At 43.3% G+C, this 23575-nt stretch overlaps 2 protein-coding genes across 5 annotated transcripts in view; one reads left to right on the plus strand and one right to left on the minus strand.

Moving 5' to 3' along the window:
- Nucleotides 1-23575, plus strand: part of LOC109854461 (probable Ras GTPase-activating protein) — a 147428-nt gene that overhangs the window by 69285 nt on the left and 54568 nt on the right. Inside the window, exons 1-2 of one of the 4 annotated variants that reach the window (XM_020427562.1) lie at nucleotides 313-1529; nucleotides 7118-7180. The exons of 2 other annotated variants lie outside the window; for them this stretch is intronic. In XM_020427562.1, coding sequence (XP_020283151.1) covers nucleotides 1484-1529; nucleotides 7118-7180 — 109 coding nt within the window. In that variant the 5' untranslated portion in view covers nucleotides 313-1483. Of the gene's footprint in view, nucleotides 1-312; nucleotides 1530-7117; nucleotides 7181-23575 lie in introns of those variants that run through there. One more of the 4 variants, XM_020427563.1, reaches the window with a different exon arrangement.
- LOC109854462 lies at nucleotides 14019-18398 on the minus strand. Its single transcript, XM_020427564.1, has 4 exons — nucleotides 18237-18398; nucleotides 17210-17281; nucleotides 15777-15973; nucleotides 14019-15244 (listed from the first exon to the last, which is right to left on the minus strand). The coding sequence occupies exons 2-4, from the start codon at nucleotides 17252-17254 to the stop codon at nucleotides 14656-14658; spliced, it is 831 nt and encodes a 276-aa protein (XP_020283153.1). The 5' UTR covers nucleotides 17255-17281; nucleotides 18237-18398; the 3' UTR covers nucleotides 14019-14655.

Here is a 23575-nt window from a genome sequence, read left to right on the forward strand (position 1 = left end):
AGTAGTCTGCGCTGTCTCTGCACGATGGAATTCCAAATGAACTATTTCCATCGACCGACGGTATTTACCGTAGTCTTCGTACACCGTCGTCATCGTCGTCGTAAAAGTCACGCCGCGGAAATACGCGGTTGATACTAAACAGATGACAACACACGCGCGCGCACGCAGGTCTGCGCACCCACGTGACACGCGCTGTTTACGAGGAGGAGGCGGCCGTGTGTTGCTCGTGGTTTGATACACACGATCGCACACATCGAGCACCTCGAACGACGACTGTGTGGCGACGAGTAAGCGAGGGAGAGACCGCGTTAATATTTACTTTCATACACAGCCTCCGTTCGCCGCAGTCCATTCCCGCGACTGCATCGTGTTCACCGTGTTCTCTGTCTTGACCGTCCGCGGGACTTCTTCTTCTCGTGAATCGACTCGGTGTCTCGGTGCCCGTCGCGATCCCCGACGCGACGATAATTACCCGTCGACGAAATGTGAAACGCGAAGTCAGTTGCGGAGACGTGCGTTCACGCGCGTGAATGCGAATGCCATTTTTTCTGCTGTGTACACAAAGTTATCGAATGATCGGCGAGATATCGTTAAGCATCCGTCGTTTAACAAAATCGACGATTTGCGAGAGCTCTCTAAATTTTACACGCTTCATTTTGTTTTTTTATCGTTGGCAGATTACGGTACAAATGTGTGCGTGTGTGTGTTTAACTGATAACGGTACATACTTTGATACGGGATATAGATATCTCTACGTGACGAGATATTTAAACTAGAACGATAAGCGATAACCTCAGTCGGATACCGAATATCAATCGGTAAAATGCTAGACGAGACGCGCGTTGTTATAACCGTCGATTACGCGATGTCGCGATGTGTATTATTGATATTTATATACGACGAGATACTTTTGCAACCTGTGAGTGTTTGCGGCGCGCGTTCTGCGCTGTTTCTGCGAGACCGAGTAAACTGTTTTTGCCGTTGGGTTGTTACAAAATAATATACATTAGTCGCCGCTTTTGATGTATGGTCGAAGAATTGCGAACATCCGAACGCGGTTACGCCGCGATCGATCATCCGCGATCTGGACCAAACAGGAAGACTTTCTACGGAATTCCGTTATTACCCGAGTGGAGATGATAGTCGACGTTTGAGCGATCGTTAATGTCAGGAGAGATATTCACCGCCATAGTCAATCGATAGTGAAGGAACCGCAAGGCGAAAGTTTCCTCGATCCTCGCGCAATTTGCATCCCACACGCTGTCGGAAATTGCGAACGATCGCGACGGCGATGCTCTCTCGTCGAAAAATTTCTTCTCGACGTGTCGCGGAGGAGAGTGACATCAACGAGACAGAAGAGACGAGAGTTATCGCGAGCCAATGATTCATCGGAGCGAAGGACCGATACTTTTTGTTCGTGCAATTTTCCAGACTGATGATCTAAACAATTGCGTCTCAGTTCTAAAGATAATCCTACATCAGCATGAGAATCCGTTATGTGCCGCAAGATATCGGCAACTGCCACAGACGTATGTCATTTGCATTTTTAAAAGTGTTTTCATTGCACAGCAATTAAATAAATGTTGTATTCTCTAGTTTATAAAAAATATTTAATATTTAATTTTTTTATAAAACACTATTTTGTAAAAATAGTTTATAAAAGAATATTTAATACATTATTCTCTTCTCTAATATAAACAAGAAAATATAAGAGCGTGTTGGGGATATTTTTTTTTCTGACTAGAACACACGTTTGAGGTTATTTCCGAACTACTATTCTTGACCTACTGTGTTATTAGTTGCACAATAATTGCTTCACGTGCTGCGACAGCGTCGAGATACAAAGTTAGCTTTGAGACTTTGCAAACAACTTCGATTTTCAAACGGGTATCGAATATACAGACGATTTTTTTCGTTCCATTGTTCCCTTCGGTTTATATTACCCTATATTGGGAGATTTATAATCAATGTTACATATGTGTTGTAAATCTTCGTGAAAGTTGCTTGTGATCGTAAATTTTACGAGATGCTCGCCCCGGCCACGACTATTTTACAGTTATTTTGTGTGTGTGTGTGTGAAGATAAATTATACTTGTGCGTACACACGCAGCTCTTCGCGGCTCTTTGCTCCGTAAAAGACAATCCGCGCATTTTGCGAATGTCACAAAACGTCTCTTTTAAAAGCGTAAAACGAGTAAAATCGTGTTTGTTTATATTGACGTGCTGTTTTATTCGCCTACTTTTTTCATATATTTGTATATATATTTGTTGTCGTATATATTTTTAACGTCCGACTCGTTAAAACTCGGTCAAAACCCGATACTGTTACAGCGTCGATCGTCACGCAGGAAAAAAGGTGGCCCGTTAGACGCGCGATATGTGTGTTTTGCTCGGTGCCTCTTCTGGAGATACCGAACTCGATTCTGACGCGCGCGTCGGTCCTCTCTCTCTCTTACTCTCTCGGAGCGAGCCGACAAAGCGCCTTAAACGAATATACACACGAGATGATGATCGGCGCGAAACTAGCATCGGGTTATTTTTACCGATTTACGTCATTAAGAGAGAGAAAGGAGTCGAGTTTTCCGCGGTTCTCTTCGCGGTGCGATATAATTGCTTCTAATATGTGTGTGTGTGTGTGTTAAAAGCAAAAAATATATTGTATGTACACTCCTCGTTCTGCTATCCTCGCGTTGTAATATTCTCTGGACGGAAATACCGTTAAATTTTCTCTATTATACAAATTTGTAACGCAGATTATTTTCTTTCTTGCGAATGTTCCAACGTTTCGCCGCGTGCTCGTTACTTTCGGTGATTTTAACAGGCGAAATTCAGCGGAAGATCGAAAAACGCCATTTCGTTTCGCTGCAATTCGACGAAAAAGCACATTCCGCGACGAACTCCGCGTTCGTTAAAAATATTATTAACAGACGCAAGCGCAAAGTATATATCAGCAAATAGCGCAAAGGGAGATGTACAAACGCGCGCGCGCACTTTAAATTAATCACAATTCCGTTTCTGTGCGTTAGAGTCTGTGCATTTAAAATTTAAACGACTTCGCACGCGAGACCGCGCGTTTCTCTCACGCGCGCGCGTGTAGCGTTATTATGCGATTTGCAGGCTGACGTGTGTTTTAGCGTCGCGTCAAGCTCCATTAAAATATAATTTCCACAAAAAGCGTTGCCCACTCGTGGAACGGGGCGAGCATTATGCGAGAAAATAACCGAGAGAACGCGAGCTCCGCCAACCAGCATCGCACGCTCCGGTGCATTTTCCGCGCGCCACGGTTATTTCAATTATTGCGATTTTACAAATAGCCGGATTGTCGCGTAAAGCGATCTCAATAAATTTTTTTTTCGTACAAATGCGGATATACACAAAAAAAAATGTAAATTTCTATGAGTTTTTCGCGCGCAAATTGCGTATTTACGTTGTAGTTCAACGATGTAATTTATTTCTCGTTAGCGTTTTGGGTTTTTAAATTGTAAGTAATTTTGATAATAGGTTATTTGAAAACAAAACAACAAAATTAAGCATGTGGTTTGATGATGGGAAAAATTAGTTGATTTGGTTTTTTAACAAAAGCAGTCCAAATCGTATATACGCACGAGATGAGCGAATCCCATTCGCGTATCCCTCGGACGGATCGTGAATACAAACTATAGATTTTACGACTCAGATAATTGGATAAACACACAGAGAGCCAATTTTAATGTCTCATCACACCGTCCTTTCTTGTTCCTCCTCTTAGCACGCTCGTTAGGTGTTCATTAAAGAGGGGCGAGCTCGAGTAGCTGCCATCGGGCAATTAAGTCGTGCGATTACGCGAGCGAGAAGCGAGAGAACCGGGGAAAAGATAGATAGATTTATTTATAATCCGGATCGATTTCCACATACGCGAAGATATCTCTCGCGTTCTCTTTATTCTCCATAAAAGTTTTTTACGCACATCGAAATAACATTCTGTGCGCTATTTAAACGAGTAATAAAAAAAAAAAAGTACTTTACGAGAGGATATATACGAAGAACATATCGATTATATTCTCTCGCGTTTAATTATCCGCGTGAAAAACGCCGATTGCTCGGCGCAATTATTTACTTGGAAAATGCGCGCGCATCTGAACAACGATTACGCGAGTATGCGCCCGTTGAAAAGAAGTTGCACAAGCGCTTCGCGTTTTACGGTGCGCAAAAGCGTCCCGCGACGTTTGTCGAAACGCTCGTAAAACGTTCGACACTCGAATTCACGCTCAGAGAGATAGAGAGAGAGAGAGAAATCGAAACCGCGGACACACGCGTGTCGATAGCAGACCCCGTTCGGTCTTTTTCCCAGATTGTATTTTGTTGCATGAAACCTGTAACCTTATCATCTGCAATTTCTCTCTTCTCTCAAGTTACGACATCGAATTTCATTACGAAAAAAAAAAAGACTTAGAAATTGCACAGAAGCGCGATCGGCGTGTGTTCGCAAACGGGATTTAAATGTCACGGAAATGTTTCTTTTTTTTTGTTTGCAATATTTATTCCCTCGCAAAAATCGACACTTTCACGCGACGTTCGGATCATCTTCTTCCGTGGCAAATCAAAGAAGATAATTATGGATATGAGGTTACTCGTAATTACACATTATTGAGAGTAAGAGAAGCAAAAGTGGGCATAAACACCAATAATAATAATAATAATAAAAAAATGGCTACGTGCTTGTCTATACTTTCCCCACGACAAGAACTTGTTCTAAGCGAGACGGCTAAAAAGTTGCGAAAAGTCCCGCGGGAGTAAATTTACTTGCGTTCGTTCGCGGATGAATTTACGATTGATTTCGACTTCCACGTACTTAGCGATCGGTTGACAGCCGACACGAACGTGTTCCGGAGAGACGGGATTAAATTCCACTCGTCGTTCGCAATGTTGTAAATCTAGTTTCGAGGGCGGTTTACGTGTCTATCAACGGCGCGCGATCAATCATCCGTTGCACACCGTTGTTGCGAGAGTGCAAAAAGAACGTCAAGTCCGTTATTTTTCTCTTTTTTTTTTTTTTGCCGACTTTTGCTTTCGCGATAAACCCACTTTCAAAAGCGTTCGCGTGCAAACACAGGGTGTGCCGATTACAAATAAATAATTGACATTAATTTCTTTCATTTTCTCGAATATCGCGCAATTTGCATAAATAAAGAGAGCCGAGCGATTTTCTCTTTTCGCTGTGATCAATTTAGCGCGCGATACTCGTCGACAATTATCGTCGATTAAATACGTACAACGCGGTGAAATTGCAACAAAACTGCAGCAAAGTGCAGTTCGCACTGCTCCTTGAATAACGTACTCTCTTTTTTTCACGCTTTTACTGGAAAATGAATTTTCTATTCTATTTCGAGAACTTTTCTTCTCTTTGACTCGTGACCTACTTTTCCGCGTAAGCGTAATGTCGTGTATTTCGCCGAAATCAAATTGGAATCTAGAGGTACATGTGACGTGCGGTCGCGCGCTCATCTGAGAACTCGTTCAAAGTGTGTTTGGAGGTTTCATTAGACATTCTCTCAGGCCGCTAATATTTGCGCGTGCCGTCTCGCCGTCACATATAAGATCGACCGCAACCGCTCTGGGAGACAGAGACGTGCAATTAGTTCGAGAGATCTCGAGAGGAGGGCTGTGGGGAGACTATAGAGAACGGGGTTAGAACTGACGGCTTGTCTCTTCTCGCGGAACGCCCCGTCCTGGCGCCCCCGTAACAGCGCGCCGATGCGTACACCCATGCGCGATGATAATTTCGCAACTCGCACGCTCGTTTTGTAGAAAGTCTTCCCGAGAAGAATGCTTCTCTTCCCGCGGCGGTTTTCAGTGAAGAATACGCCGCGCGTGTACGAGCGGCGAAAAATCGCGTCGCTCAAATCGTACGGACTCGCGTCGAAATGTTGCGAGAATTGAGAAATTTACTTCTCGGAAATAGACAAAGAGGCGTACGAAGTATCGCTTGAGATCTTACTTTTGTTTTTTTTTTTTTTTATTTTCCGATGTAGTTCTTGCATTCCAATTTGAGATATTTTTCAATCTACTTCTGCACATCATGTGTGACTTAATGGAGAGATTTTTCTAAATTTCTTTTACACTGAGAAAGACTTAGTAAAAAAAACAAAAAAAAAAACAAATAAATACAAATGAGCGTCTAATAAAACTCAAATGGAGAGAGATTCCGGTCGCGTAGCACGCTTTCAGCGTCGTAGAAACGGAACAAAAACGTACGCGGGTCTGTAATTAGCGCAACCGCTTGGCGCGCGCAATTAGACGAAAGTGTCCACGGCGGATGCGACGTCTTACCTTGCCTGCCTGCGACCGTTGCCTGCACTTGCCGCATCTCTCAGTCGAGACTCGCGAGAATTGGAGCGTGCTCTTTCTTTCTCTCTCTCTCTCTCTCTCTGTCTGTCTCGACCGAGGACGTGTCCCTCGTTCGCGCCGTGAAAAAGCTGTCCCCGCGAAAAAGCCGCGAAACGGAGCAACTGCCGCGTAACAGAACAGGCGGCGGCGTGGCGCAGAACTCGACGCGCGCGCATTTCTGGTTCCGTGATCGCGGATGCGTGCAACACGACGATACCGATCGCTTCTCCGGACGCTTTTAATATGTACGGGTGTAAAGCTACACATCGCTATGCGTCGAAGTTTGCGTCACGAGAAAACACGAATCGTTTAGCCGTTATTAAGATTTGCTTTTGTAGAATTATTTCATTGCGATATGTCGCGATATGCGCGACGATTTGACGATCTCGACGATTTTTCTTTGGAGTGTTAAAACGCAAAAGTTATTAAAAGCAAAAGTGTGCGAGTGTGTTCGTCTCGAGACGGAAAATCAGAAAAAAAAACAATTTGCTGAGTCTATTGAGATTTTTGTTTTGTCAACAAAACGTTTTTTGTTGACGAAACAAAAACTTCAGTAGACTCAACAATTCTTGCTGGTTTACATAATAGCTTATGTTTTCCGTGTGCAAATACAATTCGATCAGTCATGAAGCGACTGATTGATTCAGCGGTAATAGAATTTTGCAGGCGATTATTAATTCGTTTCGATCTTCGAACGAAATTAATGTTCAACAACCTGAATTAGCACGACCATGAATTTTTTCTGTTACAGGTGAGTCTAAGAGCAGATCCTTATCTAGAACCACTCGATCGGAACGGGACCGCGATGCGCGAGGTGAGTGTCGAGGGATAACACGTGTGTCTCTTTCTCTTCTGCTCCTGTTTTCTCTTCATTATTTTCTATTTTTATCGTAGCGCACTTGAGAAGTTATAAATAACTAGTTAAAAGCTACAAAAAAAATATTGTTGTTAATTACAGTGGGGAAAAAACGAACAATTAAGAGAAGTTGTAAACTTGAAAATGGGTTGTTTAATTAACATTAATTATAATCGTAATTAATCGAGTGTAGATCACTTATGTCGATATATATCCTTCGAACGTTTCCGGTTGCTGAATTCGAGTCGCGTTTTCAGTGCGTTGCAACCCACACTTGTCGCCTTTGTGCTCTCTGCGCAAGACAACAATACCGTTCGTTGAATAAGAGGCGACAACAATCTTTTGTGTCACAGTAGCGGTTACGTGTAACGTTGCACCGGGAAAACTTCAACCTCTTTGTTTCCGTCGACTTCGCAACTTGACGACTTGAAGGAACGATGTTCTAAATATAAGCTTCTTAGACTGACGGATGCGCGCGATAATATGTTAATTCGTTCAAAAGCCACGCGATAAACGTGAAGAAACGTTACTTTGCGATTTTCCCGGTCAGCGATAAGAACTTGCACAGTCGTGTGTAACATGCGAATTGTTGAGGCCAAAAAAAAAAAAAATCCAATCGAATATTACTTTCGTGAGGCACGCGCGTTAGAGCCACAGTCTACAATGAAAGGTAGTAAGGCTGTAGGAGTAGAGAATAAGCTGTGTTTTGATGAAGTAACGAACGAAAGTAACAAAATGCGCAATTTAGCACTGCCTGCTCCCTTACTGTCAGCCAATGAAAGACACGCGTTGAAAGAAGCGCGAAATAATTAATTGTGTAGACAAAAATGAAATAACTTCAAGAACCTTACTTCATTCCTATACTGTTTAGTTTTACATTGTAGACGACTCTTTAGAGCCTGTCTACAATAAAGGTAGTAAGACTGTAAGAGTAGAGAGTAAATTTGTTTTTTGATGAAATAACAATGCGAGTAACAAAATGGGCAAATCCATTTCTCACTGCCTCCTTACTGTCAGTTAATGCAGTAGGCAGTGCAAAATGGGAACTGCTCATTTTGTTACTACCTGGGAGTGAATATGAAATATTTCCAAGAACCTTACTTCTTACTCTATACTGCCTACTTCCATTGTAGACGGCCCTTTACGATCCGAGTTGCGCGTTACGCAAACTGTAAAAATTGAAGGCGATGTCAATTCCACGACGGGAGAAACGTCAGCCGTGATCGAGCGAAAAGTGTTGGTGGTAATAATGAGCATTGTCTACTTTTGATTCGCTGCCGTGTGTTTAATGCGCGCGCATTGTCAAGCCGCGCATTATATATACCGACCGTATAACAAATCAATCACAAGACGGAATCTCGTAGGCGATATAATGATAGGATAATATTCACCAGGTGATCAATTAAGCGCGCAAATGCCTTGGCATTATTTCCGTTCACTGTAATAAATAGCAATTTTTTTTATTAAAGACCAACGATCACGCTCTATCAACAATTAAGTATAAAATACTTAATTTATTTTTTTTGTTTTTGGATTCTCGCACTTTTAGTTTTTCGCGCTCGCAATTTCGTTTCGTCCGAATTAGCGACGCGACGAGAATGGAATTTACGATGGGGGTAGGAACGTGCTGATGCGTTTTTACTTTTCTGGCTCTTTCTCGTTCGCGTCCGTGAAAGTTTAATTGTCGCCGGCCGGTTAAATTAGATTTTTTCCACTTTCCTCTATGGTATTTTGAAAAAAAAAAAGAAAAAACACTTTTCTCTCCCCGCTAGCAAGCCATTCGTGTAATATTCGTAGTTTGTCGTGAAACGACGACGACGTTTGTCATAACGGCGACTTTCTCGGGCTCTTGTTCCAAAAAACGTGTATAACTGTACTATTACACGTCAATAGACATTACACGATGAAATATGTTCAATTTGCCGCGAAAGAAGATTCATAAAAAGGTCGTTCCACATGAGATAGACGCGAGTCGCAGGTCTTGCGGAATTGATTAATCACGTTGGTCGATTGGCCGATTTGCAGAACGACCTTAACGTCTGTGTTTTATTAAAATAAAAAACCACGTCGCAACAACTCGGGCAAAGAGGAAAACAACATTGCTGAGAGTTTTCTCGGGCTCTTGTTTCTAAAAGTAAAACCTATAATATGTATTATATGTATTATAATATGTCAATTGTTAATACGCGAGCATTGTGAGGATAAGAAAGGTAGAAATCATAGAGCTTATACTAATGGAGAGGCCATGCCTATATGCTAACCATAGAGAGGTCCGCGCGAAGAGCAACAGAGAGATAGATATATTTTGTCTCAACTGTGGCTCCCCCACTCCGTGTTCTCTGTTATTCTCTTCTATAAGAAGTGCCCACAATTGAAACAGAAAAATATATCTCTCTTTGTCGATCCTCCTTGCGCTCCCATGGCCTCTCCATGAGTATAAGCTCTATGGTAGAAATAGACCTGGCAGTTCGTAGATACATGGTCGAAATGCCGACAGAGAAGTGTTATTATCAAGCGTTGGATGAGTCACTAAAGAGGCCTTAGTAGTGTAGTGTGCGGCTTTATCGACATTAGAATCGGTACAAGAACCTGCGAACTGGCACGTGGCGTCAGACGCGGCTCGTTCTGGAAACGCTGAACCGAGATTGTGGTGGGTAAGACAGAGACCTTCTCTAGCGGGAAAGTTTGATATACGAAGAATTGTTATTATAAAATTATAATTAAACAACAAATATCATCAGCGATGTAGACGCTGATGATCTTGTACAAACATTTGGACGATTTACAAAATTTTTCCAAATTATTCAAAACTTTTCACACATATTACATGAAACTTTAATACGACACACACAAAATAAATATGTTTATCGTAACATGTAAACAATTATTTGTATCGTGACGCAATTTGACAATTTTAAAATCTGATCAGAACGGAGAAATTTTTTTATTCTTAACGAGGAGCGACATTCTTTTCTTCCGCGCGCATAATAACTTGATTGGCATCGCACACAAGGCACCGCGTCGTTAATTATCATCAATAATTACCGCGTTCAATTATATGCGGCTGTGTGACGTACGTTCGGTCTTTCACATCGCGCTCTCGACGCGCGCGCGCGCGTCGTATGTGAGCATTTAACGGTCGCACACCCCCTACAAGGCAGGCGGTAAAGATCACTGTCGTATATGGGCGTTCATTCGTCGGATCATTGACCGTGCGAGGTTGATACCGTATATTCCTTCACGTTGGAGCGCGTTCGTGTGCGCGCCCGCGCGCAAGCAAATCAATTTCCACTTAAAGCCTCGCTCCGGTGCAGCTTCCTTCGTTCGCAAAACGCCCTTTCCATCGCGCTGTATCCGCGCGATTTATCCATTGCCCGCTCAAGACGTTCGGAATTGCGTGACTCTCGCGGAAATTGCTTCCCGCAAACCGGCCGGCTCAAGATACCGAAGGGATTCCCGCTATTCATTAAGCGCGTGCACCCCCGCGCTGGAAATTAAGCGCTTCGCGAGCGCTGACCGAGTCCACTTCGGTGGTCCCAGTATCATTGATATCCGCGCGCAAATTCGCTGTGATTTGATCGCGTCTAATTGCGAAAATGTTACGGGAAACTGTTACGATGTGTTTTCTCTCTCTCTCTTTCCTTCTCTCTTCGCGACTATGATTGGCGTATTTCGCTCGCTAAGTCGGCCGTTATAATTATCCTCGCGAGAATCGGAGTCTCAGAATCGTTAACCGCCAGTTTGCCGCGTAGATTTTCCGAGATCTCGCACACACGAAGATCTTGCGCGAACACACGAACAAGAACGAAGTTTCAATTGTACATTTGAAGAGAATATTTACTAAGAAAATTAATTAAATCAACTTTTGATTTGATTTTTTTAAGTTGTCTCGCGTTTGTTTTCCATCGTGTCAATACGTCACTTGGTGACTGATGAAGCTTCCTTTCTAATTTGTCTCCTAAGCTTCTCTCGTTTCTTTCCCACGTCTCGCGTCGTTCGGTCGTTCTCATCTATCATCAAAGTGACGCATTTATTCAACGCCGCAATCATTACATCGTCTAAACGCGTTTAGAAAATCTCCCGTTTCGCGTTAAGTGGTCGTCGCGGTAGACGCGACGGTTTTACAAGAATCTCTCCACTTGCGGTTAACTTGCGAGTTCACAGTTGTTGCACTTCCGCGGAACACTCGGTTCCCATGAATAATCCTAGGTAGGTACTTGTAAGTGTATGAGTAACAGCTTTCTCGGGAGATTAAAAGTATACAATAATGAAGGTACGTAAATTTGTTTTTTTTCCACCCACTTCTGAGGCGCCATACGCCTGATTAAGACCCCGCGTAAGAAGAACGTCTCTTAATGCTTATTTGTTTCATCACAAATGATTGACGGCGGAATAGGAAATTGACTACGAAACGTATAGAGGAGACCGGTATCAAAGTCTCCGCCACGAAGATTCTGCAATGTCATGAACATGGCGCGCAATGTGTGGAGAAAGAGAGAGAGAGTGTATGTGTGTGTGTGTGTGTTGTGTAATATAACAGGAATCATGTACGGCTGAATGATCGTTGCCAATACAAATTTTTTTGTCCACACTCGCGCGAATTAACATTCTCCTTTCAATTTGTTACGACAAGTTGCAACGCGCGCGAGACTTTTCCGCTTATCAGTTTGCGTTTTCTTTGCAGCCGAGGCGACGACAGATTGCCATCGCGTCGCATCTCTCGTTGCGCTCGCTAGAACCACCGAGCATCATCTCCTCTGCGGTTGCATAGTCACGTACTACTCTATGTCTTTCGTTGCATCCTCGAAGTTGTCTTCCTTCATTTTCTCTCTCTTTCTCTCTCTCTCTCTCTCTCTCTCTCTCTCTCTCTCTTTCGCGTACTTAGTTCTCCGTATCACTGTCGCAGGGATGTAGCGAAACATCTCGGGTTCCCTTTCAGCGGAAAAAGATCGTTACATTAGCGCGTGTCGTACGCAGAATAAAATTCATGAATTGTGATAATTTGAAAAATAAGAAATATCGATCTTTTTCTTTGCTTTCGTTTCGGCTCGCGCGATATATATTATAGACATTTCGCATTTCGCGCGGCTTACGTTCAACTCCGAAAACAAACCGTCTCGCGTTGTTTTTCTTATGGGTTTCTTGTTACCGAGAATATTCCCGTGCTCGGCGCGCTCACGCGAGATATTCCGCCTCCGCGTCCCATGCGCCTTTGCCAAAGGATTTCTCTCTTCATTTTGAATTCCGATACCTTCGACGCAAACTCATCCTTTTATTTTTTTTTTCTTCGAGAAAACGACGCGTTTCACAGAAATGTTTGTTTGGCGACGCAAAATTTATACAAATTTACAACCGGGAGAAGAATTAAATAACAAAAAATATATTAGGCTGTAATTTATCTTCTAATTAACATCAAGGAGCAAAAACTACATGTATATCGGGTGGCGCCGTTACTTTCACGTGTGCTCTCTGATAAAAAGCGACCTGCCCCGCTCGTCATAATTATCGCGCATAAATTACGGCGCAATCGCTACACGTCAATGCGCGTCTGAAAACTGTGAGGTAGCGAATTAATATCGCCCGCCGGCGATGTTGGAGATACAAGCGCCTCGGGAAGACATATCCCGTAACTTCGAGCGATATCCTGGAAGTGTTAACAAAAAGTTTCACTCGGCCGCGCACCTGGGCGCTCGATCGCACAGACCCAAGTTTATGTATCCCGAGCCGGGTACACGACTTAACGCAGTTAACTACTGACACTGTTCTACCGTTAACTGCATTAAATCACTCTCGTCTCTCTCGAGCGAAAATGGAAAATAATGACGAAGCACAAGATTCGTATCCGGAGTTCGCGAGATAGAAACAAAAAACGATCGAAAAGTGAAAACTTTTATTGCCCCCCAAAAAAACGAGGAGAATCAATATTTAGACGCGTTTTCAAATAATCGAAGCTATACGCGCGAGAATTCTTTCAAAACTACAACACGACTAACTCTTTTTTCGACGTTTCAAAAGCAGCCTTTCATTTCAATATCGCGTTACTTCACCGACTTTGTGGAATTCCGAGAGGGATTGGTGGATGTGTACACGCGTTTCAGGTATCTGTAAATTTATTTGTAGACGTCGGCGGTGGAAGTGCATTCCAGAAGTAGCTCGGAATTTCTATCTCCCGAGCGCGATAGATAAAGGGAAACGCACCGACGCGACGCGGCTACTCAGGACGCGCGGGGCGCGCCTCTCTCGCTGCCTTTTCTTTTATTCAGGATCTGTCGCGTCGCGCGATGTAATTATGTTCGATGCCAAATGCTCGCTCGCTTTCGGAAGTAACGGAAGTCGCGCTCACGACCGCGGATCGGACGAGCGCGCGCTCCGTTATAAATTTCCTGTCCCCTTCTCGCCGAACGTTCTCCGGCGCCTTCGCACGTGCGTCGTCCGTATTTTAATTCACGCGAGCGTTTCCCCGTGTAAAATTCTCCCGTCGTCTCCCGTTGCTCGTGCTTCACGCTTTTAAGCTCGGAATAAAGCGCGCTTCTGGGAAACGCGCGAGCTTTGCTCCCGGCAAGAGAGAAAGAGAGAGAGAGAGAGTTTTTGCCGGGGACGCGACTTTGCCTCTTGTGGTTCCCGTTGAAGTGCACAGAAATGATCTCTCTAATGGCGCATCTCTTGAATGGGAAGAAGCAGAAAAGAACACGTTGGTCATTAAATTTTCGAAGACTCTTTTGTAAACATCAAAGACTCAGCGGTAGTAAAAAAAAAATCACATTTATTATTTTTTCTTTATTGTACAACAGGAAAACTTTAATTTCCGCACATATTTTTATAATCATTCTCGAGAGAGACTGGAAAATACTATTTTAAATGCAATTAATTTCTCCAACACGGAGAGTTTTCACGTCCGGATTTTACAAAGGGTGCGTTTTACACCGAGGTAAGAGAGCGCATATGCGCTGACGAAATCTGGCAATCGGCTGGAAATGCAGAACGGTGCGCGTTTCGCTCTAAGTTTAGATTCTGTTACCGAGCGGGCGTGCCACACGGCGTATTTCGGCGTATTATGTTCGACGTTCCGGAAATAAAGCCGCCTCGCGACCGTTCCGAACGACGGGCATCTACATGCGATGACTTCCGGCTGGCTCCCCGACGTTTTGTTTGTTTCTCTTCTGTTAGTGCCGTAACTCGCCGCATGCGCGGAATCACAAAGAAGATGCGCATTCGAACTCGGTGCGCGGAAATTTACGTGAAACGCATATCAATGGTTTTTTTTTTTTTTTTTTTTACGCGACGTCGAACGCACGTTCACATTTGACCACCAATGAAGCCACGTATCGAAAGACGAAAAACAAAAAAAACGAATTATCTTAATACGTCACGTCAGAATAAGATTGGTGTGTGATGGCGGTGTCTCAAATATCGTTAGCTGTCTCTGTTTCACGTTAACACGGCGTATCCTGTTGAATTTTAATGCAAACGTTCGTGGTACTCTCATCTTTCTCCAACACGCTCCGCAACAGCGGATGAACGTACTCGTCCTGAAGACCGTCTCTTTTCGAGCGACGAGCCTCGTATCTCTCGAACTGATAGGCGGGAATGTTTTTGCATCGAGCCAACAGCTCCTGCGGCGGCGGCGTGTCGCCACAAACCTTCTCCTCGGGAATTAAGCGAGCACGTCCGACGGCTCTTGCTGACCTTTGGCACACGGATGCTTTGTCCGACTTGGCGGGATTCGCTCGCGCGACCTTAACTCGCAGCGTCCGCTCCGAAGCGGGACGTCGCTGATCGTCGGCTCGATCTCGCGTCACGCATACTTCCGAAACGGGACGCGTCGACGGACAGTGTATTATTTTCGAGATCGGGGTGTCGGATTGTTTGTCGCCCGTTACATCCAGAATCACTGTTTCTACCGACGCTTTACCAGCCAGCGAACATTTCGAATCCTGAGATTTTAGAACGTGAAACGTCGGAAGCAACGCGTATTCGTCGGCGGTCGAGCTGTCCTTTCTGGCTTTACTTCGCGATGTCTTCCTAAAGATTAAACGAAATCGAAATCAAAAAAAGAATTCAATTCATATTATCGCTTTGTACACGGAAAAAAAAAGTTTTGCTATTGTACGGTCAGCAAGAAAAAATGGTTGACCCTACGAAATTTTTTGTTTCATCAACAAAATGTTTTCTTGCTGGCCATATAGTAACTAATTTCTTGCTATTCTAGCAAATCTTTTTTTTCCGTGTACAGTTACTATACAGAGTGTCTGAAAAATTTTGACAGCCGAGGTGTGAAGGGAGATTGGGACAATATCTGAACAGAAAAGTTGTTCGTTCTTTTGCAAAGTAATTGTTTAATAACTCAACAAATATTGCAAAATGGCGAATAACTTTTCTGTTCACAGATTGACCTAGTCTATCTTCACATTTCGGCTGTTAAAATTTTTCAGACATCATGTAATATAGTCTTCTCGATTTTCTCGAACGAAAAATTTTCGGAATTTAATTATCTGCGTTGTGGTCGGTCCACAAAGATGTTTTACGCAACGACGTGTCACGCGCGGTTTGGTACCTCGAGACCCGATCGGCCGATGATCTCGTCCTCGCCAGTAAACACGAATTCCGAGCGGTCGCTGCGGTGTCGGCGGGCACTTGGACGACCCGGGCCACCGGTCGATTGGCCTCCAGTCGGCACTCCAGGACGGTGCATCCCGGCGGATAGTGGTGGCAGGTGGACAGCGTGGTCGGCGGTCGTTCAAGGCCGCAAGACTACTCGGGGAGCGGGAGGAAAGGGATCGAATTACGTGCAGCTCGTATTCGCGTATATACTCGAGTTTAAAGCGCGTCTTTATCCGGCCTGTGAAACGCTCTTTTAAGATCCTCTGCTTGGAAACCGCGCGCGGGCGCACCCTTTCCCGATAAATTCCGCGTTAAATGTCGCGGTCTTCGATCGGAAAAATGCACACGGGAACCTTTTGTGCCGGATGGCAGAATGTATAGTGGATTTTCAAGGCCGCGATGTTTACCCGGTCTCGAATTACACGCGCGCCACGATATCGCTCGGCGATTGGAACCACCGACTGCTTCTCTTGTTGTCGGTTTATTTATCGATAAACAGAGTGTATTTGTAGGTAATAGAATAGTTTGAGAGATAGTGTGCGCGCTCGTACGTGCAAATAAAAGGATTCACAACGCTTCGATGTAAGGTAGAAAACGTAATCGTCATCGATTACGACTTGATTACCGGCCGTGCAAATTAATGCGTTAATTGCCGACTGGAAAATAGCCGCGTGACGAAGTGGCGGCTTCACGGTAGTTACTCGTCACTGATTCGCGTTAAAGGGTGAAGAAGACCGCGAGATAAGAAAGCGAGAGAGAACAGAACGTGTTAAAAACAAAAAAAAAAAACAAAAAAAAAAGAGAAGACAATCGCGCAGCTGCCCGAAGGAAGAAAATGTACGTGGGGCGCGAAAAACGCGTCAGATGAAAGCGCTCGAGAGGCAAATGGAAGTGAAGAGGATCTTTCCCCTTCTCACAGTAATGATGACTCATATTTACGGCTCTACGCACGTCACCGCGAATTAACGCGGAGACCGTCTGCGGAATTTCTTTCCCTCAACGTTTAGTCTGCGAGCGCAAATACGAAGACGCCGTCTGGTTTCTTTTTCCTTTTTTTTTTTTTTTTGTGTCCCGTTTTGTGTCCCGGTGAGAAACCCGAAAAGAAACCGCGTCAATCCACGAAAACGTCGTTTCCGAATGAATCGCGCCATTCAGCAGCGCCGCGTCCTAATTTTCGTTAACTCTCTCGAGACTCTTTACGAGCGCCACGTGCGAACGAGGCGAGTCTGCTTAATGTTAAGATCTTCTCTCAGATCATCGTGTTATTATATTACCTCTCAATCGTCTCTCGACGATATTTTTTTTAAGCGGAAACATCATCTCGAGTTCGCAGTCGGAGTGAATTTAAATGCGTGTGAAATAACAAATTACTAGAAATTTTCTTACACGAGTTCGCGACGCTTTCCGTCGTTCGTCAAATTTGCCAGTCATGCCACATCAGCTTCCGCGATCTTGCCTCTGCAATACGTATAAATTCATTACGCGTGCGAAAAAATCAAATATCTAAAAAAAAAAGAACAATATTAAAGAAACAAAATTTACTCCTGAAATTCATTTAAAAAGGATTTACGTCGCGTTGCATTACACATTTAGTTACTGAAGTGAGCGACCGAAAGTGGCACGCACAACGATTATGGTAATTGGGCACACGGAGGTGTAAGGTCGGAATAATGCGCCGACAATGCCGAACGCAAAAGTTGCTTCGCGGTACGTGATCACGAATGCGATTCTCATTCGCGTCGACGACGAATTTTTCGTCGACGCGCTGGTCGACTTAAACTGGTCCGTCTGTCATTGCGCTCGTCGATTCAAATTCGAAACAAGCGTGCGTACGTATGTATGTACGCAATGACCGGCACAAGCGTATGCAAATCTCCGGCCACTCCCCTAAGGCAAGAAAGACGGTAGGTTACCGAGCATTGCTGCGACGCCACACAGCTGCTGCTGCTGCTGCTGCCCCCGTTCTCGCATGAAAACTCTTCCGCACGATTTCGCGCGCCCGCCCCTAATGCATTCCACTTTGGAACCCGGTAATGAATAATCATTCGTAACGAGGGGTGGGACCCGTGATGCGCGATTTTTGATGCCGGCTACTGTTATTGTTGCCCGAAACGCTAATGGATCATTTATGATGTGATGCGCGCGACATAAAAAAAATCCCCATTAGTATCTAAAGAAGAATGCGCGTACATCATTTTTTAACGATCCGTGACTCTCTCGCGCGACCTGTCCACCTCGGATCCACATTGTGTACACGAGGATTTGCACAGAGAGAAAAAATTCGACGCGGAGATCAAGAATTGACTTTGCGTTACGACTTTATTTTGCTGAATAAGATTTTCGAACTGGAAGAGTTTTTGAAGTCGCACACTTCAACGCACACGGGTGTTATAGATATTGGTCTGTTCTTTACCCGAAACTTTCTTTCTTATATAAATACGCCGTTTCCGCTTCTCCGCGTTTTTCGTTAAATCTTGGAGAGCCCTTTAAAAATAATTAATTTACTTTTATCACGTCAAATCTTTGTGCGCATTGCAAACTGGAATTTTGACACTTCGTGACTGTCCGAAGCTGACCCGAACCGTCAAAGTTCAAAAGTGCGATTCGTCTGTCAATTTGTTCGACGTACAGGCAGAGACAGCGTCGACACACGACCTTTACACGTGAAGTTGCATCTTTCATTAATATCGAAACGCTGTGTATCGGTGCAACTTCACGTGCAAAGGCGTAAACGATCTCGCTTCGCATTAAACTTATCAAGGGGCACGGTAGTGCCTTTTATACGCAAAATTCATGCGATTGAAAAGTGAGAAAATGGGGCAATATCTCAAGAACGACTGAACCGATCAATTTCGTTTTAGTCTCAATCGCTTAAGAATAAGACATTAAAAAAAAAAAGTTTTGTTGCGTTTTTTTGTTTGTGCTTCTGATTTGGAGATAAGCGACGATAAAGTTTTGAAGTGAGAAATTCACGTTTTCAGAAACGTCATTATTATCGTCGTCGTGCGACCAAAATGTGTGCATGTTTGTATGCTTGCTAACATGGCATACATATACGAGCGCGTTAAAAGAAGAAAAAAGAAAGACGGGAAGTGTGAGTTAGAGAGGGAAAGAGAGAATCATCAAGAGGCACGATAAACGGTAGCGCTTTGCGTCGGCAACACCTCCGACAGTATCGATATAACTTCATCTGATTTTTAAAGACACGTGATTAAAGTAAAGTCACGTGACTTTAGTCACATGTTGTTTTTCTTCTCCCTGTCGCGTGTCTTTAAAAACGTGACTAAAGTAAAGTCGCGTTATTAAAGACTCGTGACTAAACTAAAGTTACGTGATTTTAGTCACGTGTTGTTTTTCCACTCCTTCCTCTCTCTAGTTTTTGAGTTTAATTTTCAGGCGTCACCTCTCATACGTATATTATTGTATAATAGTTTGTAAGACGGTCACGCTTTGTTCTGTTTCTCTGGGTGTTGGCGGCGAGTACTGTGACATTTTAATCCGATAAATATTTACACGATCTGTATTCGCGCGATGTGTTTTTATTTACGAATTTGCGGACGCCGCAAGAGAACCTGTGTTCGACACAGGTTCTTCGCAGCGGCGAATAATAAATTCGGCGCCGCGACCAGTTAAGCACACGATTAAATATCACGAGATAATATCGGCGCGCCGTGGCATTCGCTTGTTCAAACAGCGCGACAGACAGCATCTATGCGGTTTCGTTCCGCTTGAACGGCAGAACAAGCATAAAAGCGACTTCGCACACGCGACGAAAGAGAGAGGGAGAGAGAGAAGTCGCGAGTACCTTTCGCTCGCTGCAGAAAACGGATGCAATAGCTGCATTATGTCCAGTGTGTGTTTTTTTAAGAAATAAAAGAGCTCATACGGTGGATGTACGTGCAAAATATTTTCTTAACGTGTAAATTAATAGAAATTCGAATTGAATAACAATTTTAAAATTCATATAAAGTGCTACTTTGTGTGCGTATGAAGTAATTTAACTCTCTAATGATATTTAAAAAATTGCGAAAAAAGATCGAACTCGAATCTCCCTTGCAGTTGTCTTTCCAGTTCGAAAATTTTCTATTAATTTACACGTTAAAAATATATTATTTTACAATTAATTACGTTATTTGTTTAACTGCCTCCAACTGCAGTCAAAAGGCTGGAAGGTCTAATCTATCTAAAAATATATCTTGCGTATGGCTTTCAAAGTCCTATGTCTTGATTTTTTTAAGTTTTTATCTTAACAGAGTTCTTACGCACGCGCTTTAAATTGAAAAAAACACCACGCACAGTTTTTGTTGACTTCCCATGGACATGATTCATTTTTTAGTTCTCTGCGATATAAAATTTATTTCAATGGCGTATATCTAAATGTCCTTGCAGAACCTTCAATTAGAGTGTAATAAAAAGAGCTATTAAATCTTGAGGACGAGAAAACATCGCGCTCCACGTTGATTTATGATTCGAACAATTAACACAAGTAACTTGATCTGAACAAATCGACTCTTTTCTTGCCGCTTATCATCACCGCGGCCCTTTCGTCGGCCGATTTTTGTCACTGTCGTTTTCTCAGATGACGACGGTCGAAAGAGTGACGAGACGGGGACGGGGAAAAGAGAGACGACTGTGTGAACGGAGCGAAAACAAAAAACAAAGACGAGGCAAAAGACGAAGACGCGCGTGTCGAGACCTCGCCTACACGCACTCTCTTCCCCTGACACTCGTCGTTCGTCTTCTCGCATGTAATTCTTGCCGCCCCCTCCCCCCCTCCTTCAACGCTCATCCCTCGCGCGCGCTTTTAATCTTTCTTCCTCTCTCTACTCTTTGCCCCGGTACTTTAATCCCACCATAAATCCGGCACTTATTCCTCCGTGTACAGGCAAGGAACCGGAATTGAGATAGCGCCGCGTTAATTGCCGCCGGTAATAGGATGCGTAATGGAAAGTACGCGCGGTCAGTCGAAAGCCTCCGTCTTTGTACGTACAGCGACTATAATCATTACGCTTATTCCGTACAGGTGTGTGCCTTTTAAATCGGCGATACAATCAGCGTGACTTCCGCGCATACCAAAATAAATTTTGATTCGTCGAGGAATAAAATTTATATATTATTTTAATCAATAATAGAAATTCCAATTAATTTTATGCATTAATATCCACAATCTATTTTTCTCGTCTTCGTTGCGGACGACATCGACTTCAAAGGCACGTGCTCAGACGATCGCGAGTTGAATGGTTGGCGTGGAAAGTCGAAAACGTGCTCGTAAGTGCATTTTTCTCGCGCATTACAGAAGAAATGCTAATCTTGCCGTCTGCGTCCAACAAAGAACAGCAAGATCGTTCGATATATTTTTTTCCCACCTCGTTTCTTTTGAAATTCTTCCCGTAAGTTGTAAAATACAAGATAACTCTCATCCAAAATCGATACATTCTGTCACGCGTGCGTCGTTTCTGCGAAACAATCGGCATTCTCGTCGTCGAGTTCCGATCGACGAGAAACTCGGCGCCGTCGTTTCCTTAGACCACACACGCCGAACTTCTCGATATAATAATAGAATTTTCTGAATAATCACGCCGCAACCTTTCTGCTCTTCTCCACAACAAATCCGAGAGAACGTGTTCGCATCACGCAAAATGAAACTTCTATGCAGGCGGAGAATAACGGCGCGCGAGAGAATCCACAGTTCTCGCTCTGTTCTCGCAATTAGACAATCCGTGCGCGCTTGATGTGTTTCGGGCCCATTATTCATTTTAGACGGCGCCGATCTCGAGTGAGACGCCATCGCGTCGGGGATCTTGCGTGTTATTATTATTATTGCAGGCGATGTCGCAAACGCGCAATGACCGATTCTCGCGAGATGCAGAGACGAAGTTTGCGCGAAGTGAGTGACTTCCGTAAAAAATAAATTGAACGGAAACTTTTGCGGCGACAAAGTCGCGGCGAAATCGTAGAAAGTTAAAAACGCAACGCGGGAAACGAACGTGTTCGACCTTTAGAGTTCCTTGAAACGTGAACGTTTTTATTTCGACGCTACTTTTTTTTATTTTTTTTTTTTTTTATTTTTTTTAATTTTCAATTAATTCTAGGGTACGAGATTTCGCGGAACGTGCGCGATTGGTGTAAATGTCACAGAGAAACTCTCTTATATGATAACTCACGCTCAAGTTCGCTCTAAATTGATTATGAACGGATAACGCGTCATTGATTATGCATGCGAACATATTCTAATCAACACAATTACACGAAACATCGATAAATCTAATTCGTTGCAAAAATCCAAACTGGCTCGAGTTGAGCCGCGAGAGTGAAAGGAGTCGTTTCGGAATGTTGTTTCAAAACAACAAATGAATATACATATACGCAACATTCGAGTTTCTTTTTATATCGACACTTGATACAATAGAAAATAATAAATAATTTAGACCACACGCGTGCTACAATTGCCTGTGTGCGTACTGATCGAGTCAATTTCTGATAATTCAATAAAATGATTTAAAAAATCAGAAGAATTTTAAGTAGCTGATAAATGATGCGAGAAGTGAAATTTTCATAGGAGAAAAGCCTTCGAGTACGCGTTTATTGCGTGCGCGCACACATTTTCATCGAGCCGGCGTAAATTAATCGCGGCAGAAAATGCATATAAAAAAGGAAAATCCTTACGCGAAAGTAAATATATTAATTAATTTTTTATTATCCGTTGATACGCTCGTGAACACGATGGGATTGGTTTATTTTTTCTTCAGGTAACAGTTTCGAGTGAAAACGCGATAAGTGAGATCGTGAAAATTTCATGCGCCGTAGTTTTGCAAATAAAACCAGTTCAAATCAAATTTGATAGAATCTCGGATAAATAAATGTTTTTTCTTTTTTTTTTTTTTTTTATCTGCATATAAGTTTTTGCGTCACTTTGCGCATTGACGAAACAACATGGCGCATTTTAGTGTTGATGAAACTTCGGTCGAGGACCGAGGACATCCGAAATTCAAAAGAGCTTTTTGTCAACGGAAATGGTCTCGTCGCGCAAATCGCCTTAAGCCGTCTTTGGTGCGGACTTTTTCCGAGATACGAAAGCGTCGTTCTGAGACGTTTCGCGCTGAGCCGACATTATTTATTGAATAGCTCGACTCTTTCGCTGCTTCTTTGCTCGAATGCAATTTTTTTACGAATTCATCAATCTTTTACTCATGTTAACGGTTTTGTCACACACTTTTGCAAGTTGAATCAGAATAAAATAAGATAAGAGAAGAAGTGGCGGACTGAACAAGCCACAGTCGTCGCTCTGGCATTTCTTTCTTCTTCTTCTTCCGGTCGTGGCGCGACTTCGAGGTTTTTGTTGCATGAAAATTGTGATCGTAAACTATTGGTTTTACGTCAGTTTCGAAACGGAGCGGCGCAGCAGGAAGGTGAAAGAACGGTTACTAAACGTGATCCGGTTGAGTCACAGACATTTTCTCGGCTATATGTCTCTCTTCACCTGAGAACATTGCGTTTTTTTTTCGCTGACGAATGTTCACACGCAGCGTATAAGAAAAAAAAACTATTGAAATTGCAAATAACATGTAACGTGAAGTTTATTAAGACGCAGATAGAAAAAAAAAAAAAAAATCCTCGTGTGATTATAAAAAGATTGCTTGTATCCTCTGCGCGCGTTATTTTTCGAAGTGCATATCTTTTGATATTTACGTAATCGAATGTGTTACGGTATTATGCGCTCAATATCGCGGAAGTTTACACGGTTTCTTGATG

Source organism: Pseudomyrmex gracilis, unplaced genomic scaffold, assembly GCF_002006095.1.
Source record: "Pseudomyrmex gracilis isolate BER0280 unplaced genomic scaffold, ASM200609v1 scaffold_66, whole genome shotgun sequence".
Lineage (NCBI taxonomy): Eukaryota > Metazoa > Arthropoda > Insecta > Hymenoptera > Formicidae > Pseudomyrmex > Pseudomyrmex gracilis.